This window comes from Rana temporaria, chromosome 2, assembly GCF_905171775.1.
Source record: "Rana temporaria chromosome 2, aRanTem1.1, whole genome shotgun sequence".
Taxonomy (NCBI): Eukaryota; Metazoa; Chordata; class Amphibia; order Anura; family Ranidae; genus Rana; species Rana temporaria.
This window is the reverse complement of record NC_053490.1, coordinates 157,284,713-157,297,798: the sequence shown is the minus strand read 5'-3', so window position 1 is coordinate 157,297,798 and position 13,086 is coordinate 157,284,713. Positions and strand designations below refer to the sequence as shown.

General features: G+C 44.4%; 1 protein-coding gene across 4 annotated transcripts in view; it reads left to right on the top strand.

Moving 5' to 3' along the window:
* The window catches only part of DIAPH3 (diaphanous related formin 3), an 844,467-nt gene that overhangs the window by 620,395 nt on the left and 210,986 nt on the right, over positions 1–13,086 (top strand). For 3 of the 4 annotated variants that reach the window (XM_040341345.1, XM_040341344.1, XM_040341343.1), the window contains 2 exons: positions 8,700–8,795; positions 9,266–9,325. In XM_040341345.1, the coding sequence (XP_040197279.1) occupies positions 8,700–8,795; positions 9,266–9,325 (156 nt within the window). The remainder of the gene's footprint in view (positions 1–8,699; positions 8,796–9,265; positions 9,326–13,086) is intronic. The other variant, XM_040341346.1, reaches the window with a different exon arrangement.

Genomic DNA, 13,086 nt, shown 5'->3' with positions numbered 1-13,086 from the left:
TAGCCGAAGCTACATACAGTATTACCGCACATCCAGCAGGCATCCGAGCAGCTGACCCGGCGTATAAGACGGCCCCTGCTTTTTGGCCAGTTTTTTTAAGTGTAAAGGGTAGTCTTATACGCCAGCAAATACAGTACTTTTATTACACGGTAAGTTACAGACCTAAAACAAAATCTACATTCCCTCCTTTATTCTTACTATGTGTAAGTTGGGAGACTGATGTTCACTGTGGAAGACATCCAAAGGTTGTTGACACATGCAAATTTGCCATGGCTAGCTCAGGACAAGAAAATAGTTATTTGAGAGAACAAAGGGAAAAGAAGGCAGGTAATGACAGTACAGCTTCTGTGTGTAAGAGCTGCAGCCATCTTTGTCACAGCATCAGAAGTATAGCAAAAGCTATAAAATAAAAGTTACTTCATGTGAGTAAACTTTTTTTTATGGCTAATATAATTCATACCATTTAAAACCTGATATAGGTGGAAATACCATTAACAATTCAGATGTGATCACCCTATGTCATGTGCAGTGTTTTAATCTCTCTCTCCAGTGTGAATAGTGCAGAATTATTGGATCATTTTTTTTTCATCATGCTTCTAACACATTTTGAGCATTGTGTGCGCCCTTATAAGGCCCCTTTCACACGGACGGCTGTTTTGCCGCAGATAAAAGCATGTTTATCTTTTGCTGGAATTCAAGACTCCAGGCACAGCGGTCAGCTGCATTTGTACAGTGCTTTTAGCTGCGGTTGCGTTTAGCCGCGGCACGATATTGAACCGGGATCCGACTTGGATCCCTGCCAATACCAAGCACTGCGTTTGGTATGAATCTTGAGGGGGAACTCCACGCCAAATTTCAAATAAAATACAGGCATGGGTTCCCCCTCCAGGAGCATACCAGGCCCTTGGGTCTGCTATGGATTTTAAGGGGAACCCCCGTACCCTGAAAAAACGGCGTAGGGGTCCCCCCAAAATCCATACCAGACCCGTATTCGAGCACGCAGCCCGGCCGATCAGGAAAGGGGGTGGGGACGAGCGCGCGCCCCCCCCCTTAACCGTGCCAGGCCGCATGCCCTCAACATGGGGAGGTAGGTGTTTTGGGGCAGGGGGCGCCCTGAGGCCCCCCCACCCCAAAGCACCCTGTCCCTATGTTGATGGGGACAGGGCCTCTTCCCGACAACCCTGGCAGTTGGTTGTTGGGGGCGGGGAGCTTATCGGAATCCGGGATCCCCCATAATAAGGGGGCCCGTAGATCCTGGCACCCCACCCTAGGTGAATGAGGTGGCGGAACAAAAATGTAAAAAAACACACTACACAGAGTTTTTAGTCAGCTCGGGGGGGCGTTCTGCCGGGGTCCCCGTTTTTTCTTTTAAGCTCTTTTACGAGCGAGGGCCCCAGGCGTCTTCGGGGGGTTGCCCCCTGCCCCAAAGCACCTACCTCCCCATGTTGAGGGCATGCGGCCTGGCACGGTTAAGGAGGGGTGGCGCTAGCTCGTCCCCTTTCCTGACCGGCTGGGCTGTGTGCTCGGATACGGGTCTGGTATGGATTTTGGGGGACTCCCACGACGTTTTTTCGGCAGAAGGTGGTTCCCCTTAAAATCCATAGCAGACACAAGGACCTGGTATGCTCCTGAAGGGAGAAACCCATGCCAGTTTTTTATTTGAAATTTGGCGTTCCCCCTCAAGATTCATACCAGACGCAGCTGACACAGTGTTACCTGCAGTTATGTGCCGATAGCTGCGGGACTTCGCAGCTGGACGCATTCAGTTCTATTGTTTCTATCCGCACAAAACCGCGGGTAACAAACATAAAAGCACGATTCTATCTGTCCGTGTGAAAGGGGCCTTATAGTTTATGGTGTTGGTATTTGGTTCAATGTATATGTAGAACTTGTTAATACAGCAAAATAATTCTCTCAATTAGGCCAATATAAATCAGTTGTATGTAGATAAATCATATGATCCCATTTTTCCAGCAATAACTACTGCTGTAACAGTTGCCACTAATAACTGTCTCAACATTTATGTCTTACAACTTAATTGGCCACTTGCACTGAACAGGACCCTCAGGCAACATGAAAAAAAAAAAAAAAGTAAAGCCATTTTTAACAGTGAGTATACATAATGTTTCACAGGCCCCACATTTGTAGATTAGAGACCTGGATTAGTATTGAGAAAATGGCTGGCTGGTAACTAGCAGTTAAACAGGTTGGCACAGTCAGTCCCCTGGAGGAAGATAATATGATTTTGTTAAGTGTGAGAATGCAGTCTAAAATTGGTCATTAAAATTGACACTTGTGATTACACCATGTTGAGTGGTGACGGTAAGGCCACATGTCAACATATATTGAAGCATATATAGTATAATATAATATTATGTGTAAAAACATTTAAATACATTTTGAGTTAAGTGACACATGGGGTTATTTACGAAAGGCAAAGTGCTTTTTTTTTTTACTTTTCTTGCATGTCCCCCTCGGATGTACAGCAACTGCACTTCCAGTGCAATTTGCACTTGTAGTTTGCACTTTTAGTGCAAAGTGGATTTGCTTTTCCTAAATAACCCCCACTGATGAAAAAATAAAACAGATATATACCATTTTGTTATATTCCCTAAAAAACACGCTCATGTTATATTTATTTAATCAGACAACTTTTCTGGTTATATTTTGAGGTAATACTGTGCAAATTATGGTGTGTGCTTATGAAGCGGAGGTAATTTATCTCAGATCAGTTCTTGGCAGTTCTCAGAGGAAAAACATCTCCTCTGACACCCTTTTTCTGAAGCCGAGTACATCTGTTCTCAGATGGAAAAGAGGAAATTTAAGGGCCGCATGTGATCTCATAAGATCTTGAGAGACTACTGTGCAGCCTAGTTTAAAACGTGAAACAAAAGTTAAAAAGAACACAAAATTATTTACAGGTACTTAGCGTCATCTCTTTATGCAACACTTTATATATAATATAAACTGTACATTCACATCACATCCTGTACCTTTTTTCATCAAATCCAATGCAAGTTCAGTCATACAATGATCAGCACAGCGATGCAGTGCGAATCACATGTGATGTCTGTGTTCGCAATAGTGTGAACCTGGGCTAAAAGGTGACAGAATGTGAAAAGTTTTTTGGGCATTAAGCTTAGTGTGTTTTTTTTTTTAACGCACACTTTGGCATGTTTATAGCGCATTTGTCACATGACAACACATGTCCACTATCTGCATTTGGCGTGCCAATGGGGCCCCATCTTATGCATATGTATAGTTATCATTTATGTTTAACTCACTGGTACTGATATTAATAGGAAGAAGTAGGAGGTCTTCCTCACTTTGCACCCGATTCTCGACCACGGGGCTGGAAAAGCTGGTATGGAGATATTTTATACATACGGCCAGTGAGCTTACCAGATCTCACCTTCATAAACTGGCCCTCTGTGTAAAGGTGATTGACAGAACTGTTTTGTTCTGTGATGATATGGAGAACATGTTCTCTGCCCCTCATTTCAGCTACATAAACTGGTATACAGTATATGAGAGATGAGTCACGATCATGAAGATCACAACTTTTCTGTATTTTATAAACGGACACATAGAGATTATACAAGTTGTGTTTTTCCCTAATAAAACAAAAACTAAAATATAAAAAACACATTAAATCGGCTACTAAATTAAAACACTATCTGCCCTAAAAAAAATCCTATCTCAGGGTAGGCTAAGTAAAATATATAGGCCCGGATTCACATACATTGGCGCATATTTATGCGGGCGTCGCGTATCTAATATATGCTACGCCGACGCAGCACACAGAGGCGAGCACTGAATTCACAAAGCACTCGCTCCCACTTGCTCTTAAAGATAGGCTGGGTTTCCCCGGCGTAAGCCAGCGTAGGTGGAAGTGGGTGTGAGCCATGCTAATGAGGCGTGACCCTATGCAAATGATGGGCCAAGCGCCATAGAAGTACTTAAAACGAACGGCGCATGCGCCGTCCCGTGGGCGCATCCCAGTGCGCATGCTCAGAATCACGTCGGAACTACTCCCTAAGATACAACAGATCACTGCCTACGACGTGAACATAACCTACGCCCAGCCCTATTCACGTACTACGTAAACAACGTAAAATATGACGGCTGTGTTCCCTGGTCCATACCTTAGCATGGGTTGCGCCTCATATATGGGGAATAACTTTACGCTGGACATACGACTTACGCAAACCGCGTATATTATGCGCCGGGCGCAAGTACGTTCGTGAATCGGCGTATCTCCCTCATTTGCATATGTGCATAGAAAATCAATGGGAGCAGCAAATGCTCCCAGCGTAAATATGTGCCCACGATACGACGGCGTAGGCAAGTTATGTCGGTCCTAGGAAGCCTATTTTCAGCCGTATCTCAGTTTAAGGGCACGGCGCATAGATACACTTACGCGGCGTATCTCGAGATACGTCGGCGTAAGTGCTTTGTGAATCCGGGCCATAAGGTGAAGAACCAAAAATCTTGTGGTTTAAACATTTTTGCCACCCTGCAATGCTATGCAGGTGATGCACATTGTCTGTCTGGCTTAACTGTGCTGCTTCCTATTTAATTTCTCTGCCTTCTTCTGAATGTGATGTATCTGTCGGGGGTTATATGGTAACTTACCTGCCCCTTGATCTCCATCCCTGGGTTGCATTTTCAATTTTACTGAATTTCAAAATCCAGGGCCAGATCCTCAAAAGAGATACTCCGACTTAAGTGCTGTTCAGTCTGTGTGTAACTTTGGAAACGATCCTCAAAAGGCTTTTTCCAAAGTTACACAGAAGATCCGGCATGTGTAATTGAATTACACTGCCTAATTTTAGGATGCAGTACCGCATCCGCCGCTGGGGGCATTTCGAGTCGAAATGCCGTTGCTAGTATGCAAATTAGCACTTAAGGCGATCCACAAAGCTTTCTAGCTTCTTTTTTGCGCCGTAAGTGTTATTTTGCAAGTGTAAAATTAGGGCTCGTTTTACAAAGTGTAAAGTTAGTCACACCTTGTAAAGGCCCATTGCAGCGACGGCATTTGGTATGCTTTCCCGAGGGAGAACTCCACGTCAATTTGTAAAAAACAAAACCGGCATGGGTTCCCCCCCAGGAGCATACCAGGCCCTTAGGTCTGGTATGGGTTGTAAGGGGACCCCCCCTACGCCGAAAAATTGACGTAGGGGGTCCCCCTACAATCCATACCAGACCCGTATCCAAAGCACGCTACCCCGGCCGGCCAGGAAGGGAGTGGGGACGAGCGAGCGTCCCCCCCCCTCCTGAGCCGTGCCAGGCCGCGTGCCCTCAACATGGGGGGGTTGGGTGCTCTGGGGCAGGGGGGCGCACTGCGGGCCCCCCCACCCCAGAGCACCCTGTCCCCATGTTGATGAGGACAGGACCTCTTCCCGACAACCCTTGCCATTGGTTGTCGGGGTCTGCGGGCGGAGGCTTATCGGAATCTGGGAGTCCCCTTTAATAAGGGGGCCCCCAGATACCGGCCCCCCACCCTAAGTGAATGGATATGGGGTACATCGTACCCCTATCCATTCACCTGGAGGCAAAAAGTAAAAGTTAATAAACACACAACACAAGGCTTTTTAAAATAGTTTATTATTCTGCTCCGGACGCCCCCCCTGTCTTCGTTATTAGCTCAATTACCAGGGGGGGCTTCTTCTTCCGCTCTCCGGGGGTCTTCTTCCACTCTCCGGGGGTCTTCCGCTCTCCGGGGGGGCTTCTCCGGACTCCGGGGGGGCTTCTCCGGACTCCGGGGGGCTTCTTCCATCTTCTCCCCTCTTCCGCTCTTGACTCGGCGAACCCCGGTTCTTCTTCAGCTCTCCGGTGCCTTCTTCTTCAGCGCTGGCTGCCTGCTATGTTTGTGTGTTAGCTCGATTTCAAACAGGCAGCCGGCGCGGTCTTCTGTGGCGTCATCTTCTCTTCTGGTCTTCTGTTCTTCCGATGTTGCCTCGTCGCCGGTTGTCGCTGTAATGATGGAAGCGCGCCTTGCATCCCATTTATATAGGCATCACCGTCCCATCATGCTCCGGTAGGTACCCACGTGGTGGGTGCACGTGGGTAGGCACCCACCACGTGGGTACCTACCGGAGCATGATGGGACGGCGATGCCTATATAAATGGGATGCAAGGCGCGCTTCCATCATTACAGCGACAACAGGCGACGAGGCAACATCGGAAGAACAGAAGACCAGAAGACCCTGACGCCACAGAAGACCGCGCCGGCTGCCTGTTTGAAATCGAGCTAACACACAAACATAGCAGGCAGCCAGCGCTGAAGAAGAAGGCACCGGAGAGCTGAAGAAGAACCGGGGTTCGCCGAGTCAAGAGCGGAAGAGGGGAGAAGATGGAAGAAGCCCCCCGGAGTCCGGAGAAGCCCCCCCGGAGTCCGGTGAAGCCCCCCCGGAGAGCGGAAGACCCCCGGAGAGTGGAAGAAGACCCCCGGAGAGCGGAAGAAGAAGCCCCCCCTGGTAATTGAGCTAATAACGAAGACAGGGGGGGCGTCCGGAGCAGAATAATAAACTATTTTAAAAAGCCTTGTGTTGTGTGTTTATTAACTTTTACTTTTTGCCTCCAGGTGAATGGATAGGGGTACGATGTACCCCATATCCATTCACTTAGGGTGGGGGGGCCGGTATCTGGGGGCCCCCTTATTAAAGGGGACTCCCAGATTCCGATAAGCCTCCGCCCGCAGACCCCGACAACCAATGGCAAGGGTTGTCGGGAAGAGGTCCTGTCCTCATCAACATGGGGACAGGGTGCTCTGGGGTGGGGGGGCCCGCAGTGCGCCCCCCTGCCCCAGAGCACCCAACCCCCCCATGTTGAGGGCACGCGGCCTGGCACGGCTCAGGAGGGGGGGGGACGCTCGCTCGTCCCCACTCCCTTCCTGGCCGGCCGGGTACCGTGCTTTGGATACGGGTCTGGTATGGATTGTAGGGGGACCCCCTACGTCAATTTTTCGGCGTGGGGGGGTCTCCTTACAATCCATACCAGACCTAAGGACCTGGTATGCTCCTGGGGGGGGAACCCATGCCGATTTTTTCTTTGAAAATTGGCATGGAGTTCTCCCTCAGGAATGCATGCCGCTGTCATTTTTTTTTTCCCCGACGCAACTTTAAGCCGTCGCGATCCTCAAAACTCGGCGTAACGTAACTTCGCGCATGCGCAGTACGGCCGACGCGCATGCGCAGTACGGCCGGCGCGGGAGCGCGCCTCATTTAAATGGGACTCGCCCCATTTGAATAGGAACGCCTTGCGCCGGCGGAATTTTAGTTACACAGCCTGAATTTTCTAGATAAGTGCTTTGTGGATCAGGCACTTAGGTAGAAACTTTAAGCCAGTGTAACTTAAATTGGATTTTTTAAGTTACGTCAGGTTTTTGTGGATCTGGCCCCCAATTCTTTGTACAGCATTACATTTGCATTTATCTACATATAAATTAGTGTATTGCAATGGCGAATAAGCTCCTAGCACTGCAGAGGATTTTTTTTGCTTTCCCGACAAAAGGCAGAACCCCAAACCATATTGTATTCTGTTCTTCACTGCAATTGCAAGCTATGAGCCTGAAGTATATTGCCATCATTTTTATTGATGATCTCCTCATCTCAACAGTTAATATTTCTTCATATTTTGTCTTTCTTCAATAACAAAGTATACTAACATTCATGTTTATCATGTCCCTTTGCAGTCACTCTGTGCCATATTATTCATGTTGCTTCTATTTACACAGTGCACTGCCTGATCAGGAGATTCCCTAGATGTTCAGTCTTCATGCTCTAGTGGCCATCTTATCAGTTGGGTCATCAGCTTTCCTATTCATTGAAATGCAAATGGCACACTCATTATATTGTCTAGGATTTTTGGATGCATAGTTGAGCTGTAATCAAGCAAATCATGTGTTGATGAGGAGCTAGTGAAACAGAGTTTTGGCCTAACACAAATAGTGTGCTTCAGCAGTATACATCCCATGAATGGCTTCTAATGAGAAATGAATAAATAATTTGTACGACTAAAAATGCATGCATTTAAGTTTATGGAGGTCTATTAATCTAGTTTGTTCTGTGTATAAACTATTCATAATAGAGGATCCTTCAAAAGAGGTAGAACTTGACCAGAGGCATATGTTTGACTTGCTCGGTATAAACATTTATTCTAGCCTTGTATTCTTCCAATACATGCTTTTAATAATTAAATGTGATTTTCTAAATGCATTAGGGCAAACTTAATGAAGATAAAGGTGTGCAACGGGAGTTGCTGTTACATTGAACGCCTTTGGGTCTTTTTAAGTCAGATATAACTACAGCTGAATCCTTTTTAGGGAGTGATAAAGTTATAGTTTTTCACAAGGGACACATGATTTATTGGTGACCTTAACGCACATGGTTCAGGAAGAAAAAAAAGATAAGACAGAAGCCATATTCCTTTTGAGATTACTGTCGCTGGCTATAAAGCCTAGGGCCTGAAGTAAATCAATTGAACTTTCGTCCACTTTACTAGATAGCAACACAAAAACGAAATGAGACTGATTTTATTAAGAAAAGGATGATATATGAGTCAGTTAAAAGCTTGTCTAGTTTTAAAATTGCTGGTTTTAGTCATAACAGAGTGATCTTTTTTATCTGTCTGTATGTCTTTGACATTACTATGGTAACCTAGAGGGCTGATGGAATTCCCTCAATCTCTCTTTACAGAAGGCGAAGAGACGGGAGTGATGGATAGCCTGCTAGAGGCCCTGCAATCCGGAGCTGCTTTCCGAGACCGACGAAAACGGACTCCGAGGCCTAAAGGTGACTAAAATACCTTTCTTCCATTCTAAGCTTTTTTTTTTTTTTTTTGCACGTGCTTCTTACACATTTATTACAAATACAAGGCTACCAAAAAGAAGTGCTTAAAGTGCCAGCAGCAAGTATAATCCTTTCCTACGCATTGACAAATGTCAGGAAAGATGTTAATTCCAGCTGGCTGATGTCAGTACCACTTTGCACACCAATGCACTGAACTTAACATAAGCTGCTGATTATGACAAGGCTCATCATCAAAACCATATGTACTTTATCTCTCTAGGGTATATGCTAATGCGATTAAAAGGGATGTACAATCATGATATTTTTTTTTTATTATGTCAGATATTCAGCCGGTACAAGAACCTGTCATTTTATTGCATAATTAAGATTAAATGCATCGGGTTTCTTGCATTCCTATGCCATCAAAAGTATTAAGTCAGAGATTCAACAAAATCTCTTTATGGTTTTTGCAGATATACGGGACAATTTCAGTCCATCGTCAGAGAGGTCTGTTCTAAAGGCCTGTAACCATGGTAATGAAACATGCTTCTACATTACAGCCTTGTGTCTATCTTTATTCTGCTGATCTATGATTTTGGCTTTACTCCACAAGACGTGACACTAACCACTTATTTCTAGCCTGACTATTGCTGACAGCGCTGGCTTTTTAAATATGTTCTGCATGCTGCTTTGCTGTTTCTTTCAGGCATGATTTTAACAGGCTAACTTACATTTCTTTAAATGATGACTGTGGGTATCTAACAGGATATAAACTAAAATCTACAGGAATTCATGCACACCCATTTTCATAGACACTCTCTTGTGTGACAGTGCTCAGGCATGCTAATTAATCATTTGGGCCCAATGAGCTGCATTTTGGGATGGTGCAGAAGATGTGCATTTATATCATTATGGGAAATGGAAAGATCTAAAATTATCCCCCAGGCAGTGCTGGAAAGCAGTATCTCTATAAAAAAAAGTATGAGCTGACAGCTTATTCTTTTCTGAAACTTACAGCTGTTCTTTATATCTAGTGAGATACCCATAGGTTTACTCTAAGGCAATAATATGTATGTATACCCAAAACCCTTTTTTTCCTTTATCCATTGAAGAACACTTGATTCAGCAACAGTTTGGTTATATTGCAGCCTGTGGGAGGCATAAAAAAAGTTTTAGTCTGGCCTCTGTATATTTTCTCCTCTACCATGCATTGCTTGTTTGTTTGTTTTGTTTTTTGCTAGTGTCTAAAGAGTTTGGATGTCTTTCTTCAGTTATTCTTTTGTGTTAGCCTTCTATCTTCAATCAAAATGTTTGATGCACAGCTTATATGTTCTTTGACTCAACCAAGATTCCCACATCAATGCCTGCACTGGTCCCTACATAACAGCTATCCCAATCAGCTTATCCTCAGCAATAACTTTGAAGGCTGTACTTGGACCCCCCTGGACTGGACAAGCCTGGGTATGACCTTTGGGTATGGGGCTCCTCATTGTGGCCCATTTCAGACCTAGAACCCTGGCACAGCCTCTGGTATATCTCTGAAGACTCATTTAGTTAGTAGGCCAGTCAATACTAGTTGTACTGTGGTAAGGTTCGAGAGACAGAGCAATGCTATCACTTGCCAGGAGGAGCACTGTGCACTCACACTCCTTGATCTCTTTCTGCTGCTTTTCCTGCTTTTGAGGCACCATCTGGATCTTCAGATGTTGGTCTTGTTTCATTGTCCACCTACAGTGACATAGTCACCCACAGTGACCTGATACTTGATCGGCTGCCTTGGTTTGTGAGTACTGGAGGCCTGGCCTCAGAATTGGCCTAGTTGCATTCCACTATGCAGCACAACATGTCTTCTCAAAGACAGACAGTGTACTGCCCTCTTATGAGTGACCTCAGCCCATACTCGTCTAGCGGTTCTGGAATTGTTTACCTGGCATCTCCGGGAGGAATTGATGCATACAATCTAGAACCTGGGATCCTTAGTATAGTGCCATGCCCCTTAAAGAAGTCTTGTTCAGCCCCGTCAGATGGTTCCAAGGCCTCTCTTGTGTCTACAAGGACCTCTGTATTGATTTTGAACTTTAGATGCCCAATTACTAAGATTATTATTATTATACAGGATGTATATAGTGCCAACAGTTTGCTTGCAGAAATTCTAATGTAGGCTCAAAAACCATCTCCATAATAGTTGATCTCTGACCTTTCTTAGCTCCTCAAATGAAAACATTCAATAAGCCCCGGGTTATCTCTCACTCACAGTTCAAACAGTCTACTCTTGAATGTTTTTGAGCCACTTGCAGATGGTCCAGATTTACAAGTGGTTGTTTCTAACCTAAATGATACAGTGTGTTCTCCCCTGTGTCAACTTGCTTTTTCCAGCCTAGGATCTTTAGAGAACTCACAGCTGTAATAGACCTACCTTCTATCCAAGTCCTTCCTCTACCATGATTAAACATCCTTTAGGATCCTGGCCCCTTCTCAAGAGTTCCAGAGCTTTTTACCTTTTGGGAGGGAATTTATTATCCCTACCACAGGTGCTTCAGGGAGCCTTGTTAACAGGCATACCGCCAAATACAGTAGCTGGAAGGTGTTCTCATTGACAGACAGTTTTTTTCCCACTTTAAAACCTAGTTTGAAGTAAATGGAGTGACTATCCATCCTCTGTTGGCGGTGTCTTTAGTATGGCAAAACATGTCAGAACAAGTTAAATTCTTAAAGCGGGATCCTTCAGTTATATTTCATAAAGCTGTTGAAGCAAATGTCTAAAGTTATGTGTTTTAGTTGTGATGGCTTGTTAAGAGCATCCAGCCTCTTCAAGTGATTTTGTCTCTTTGGATCTGCTTTTGACATCATCAGCAACACCACTAATGGTGGGATTATGCTCTTACACGAGAAGTCTGTGGACGGGCAGAGAAACCTCATATTTCCCCTTCATAAACTAGTAGGGTAGTTTACTTCCTTGGCATTTGGATGTAGCCTTCAGCCAAAACCCTTGTCAGAAATCTCCTTCAGCTGCCCGTCTTCAGCTTTCTGATAATAATGCATGTAATTGTGTATATTCCCCACAACCTGGAACCTATGCACCCTACTCTGGTGGAAACATATCCTTGGGAGTGGTATCCCCCTTTCTCTCCTCCCTGTAAGGGAGTTCTTTACTCTCAATGTGGTTTTCCTTTTTGTGGCACTTAATACTCCTTGGCCCTACTTCTCTTTTGACGGTACTGCTCCTTATGCCCCCCCTGGTGATTTTTCTGGGCATTGTCATTGTTAAATGCTCAGAGGACCCTTCCTGAAGAGAATGCTTTCTGAAAGAGCTCTTTGGTGAGTCATATTGTCTGCAGATCTTGTCTGGATATGACTTCCCAGGTGTCTGGCATTGGTAACGTCCTATAGCCGCAGTATACCTTGACTGTTTCAGAATCCCTGTGTCACTCAATGGACTGGAGGGAAAAAAAAGATATTATTTTGCAAGAAAACAGTAGAACTCCTGCCAAGTTTTTATTGCTCTCTGTGTCCCTGCTATATAGTTTCACCCTCCAGTGAAGGGGAAGGCAAATATAAATCTCCCAATGGGGGTTCCTTTTCTGGTGTCATAAAGACTTCCTCTCATTCCATTTGTTTTTGCACAACAGGAAGTGCAGGGAAATCTTCCCAAAAGAGCACAGACAGCAAAAAAAATAAGAGGGGTAAACTAACTACTGTATCCAAGCCTAAAAAAAATGTTTTGGCCATACATATACGTTAATAAAAGTTTAATTGCATTGGAAAAATATTTATTCTATGGCAAACAGAAAATAAATATTATTGTGCCTACTATTTGCATTCTTCAAAACTGATTACATGCAGGTAAGTAAAAGGTAAGTGACTAGAAGCCTTGAACATGATTTTTGTATTCTTGTCCTCAATTATCTCCAGTATTAAATGTTTTTGAAATCTTTGAGTTTTCACTTTACTCAGTGAACTACCTCTATACCTTTAATACATCAACCTCACTGTGGTGTTTAACTAATAGAGTTAAATCAGCAGGGTCATACCTTTGTACCAGTTTTAAATGAGTCGTCTGTTTTTAAGGTGCTACTCTAAAATCTGAGCTCACATTCTTTCATTTACAGTGGGTATAGAATCCCCCCCCTTTAAAATAACAACATGTTTCTTTGCAGCCTTAATTTAAGACAGACACAGTTTTTGTTTTTATCCAGCTGTATTTACTAGTGTATACTGGTCACATCCAAGTGACTACTGGTGTAACACCAACATGTCAGATTTTTTTTTTTTTAAACAGAATCACTGAGTAGGA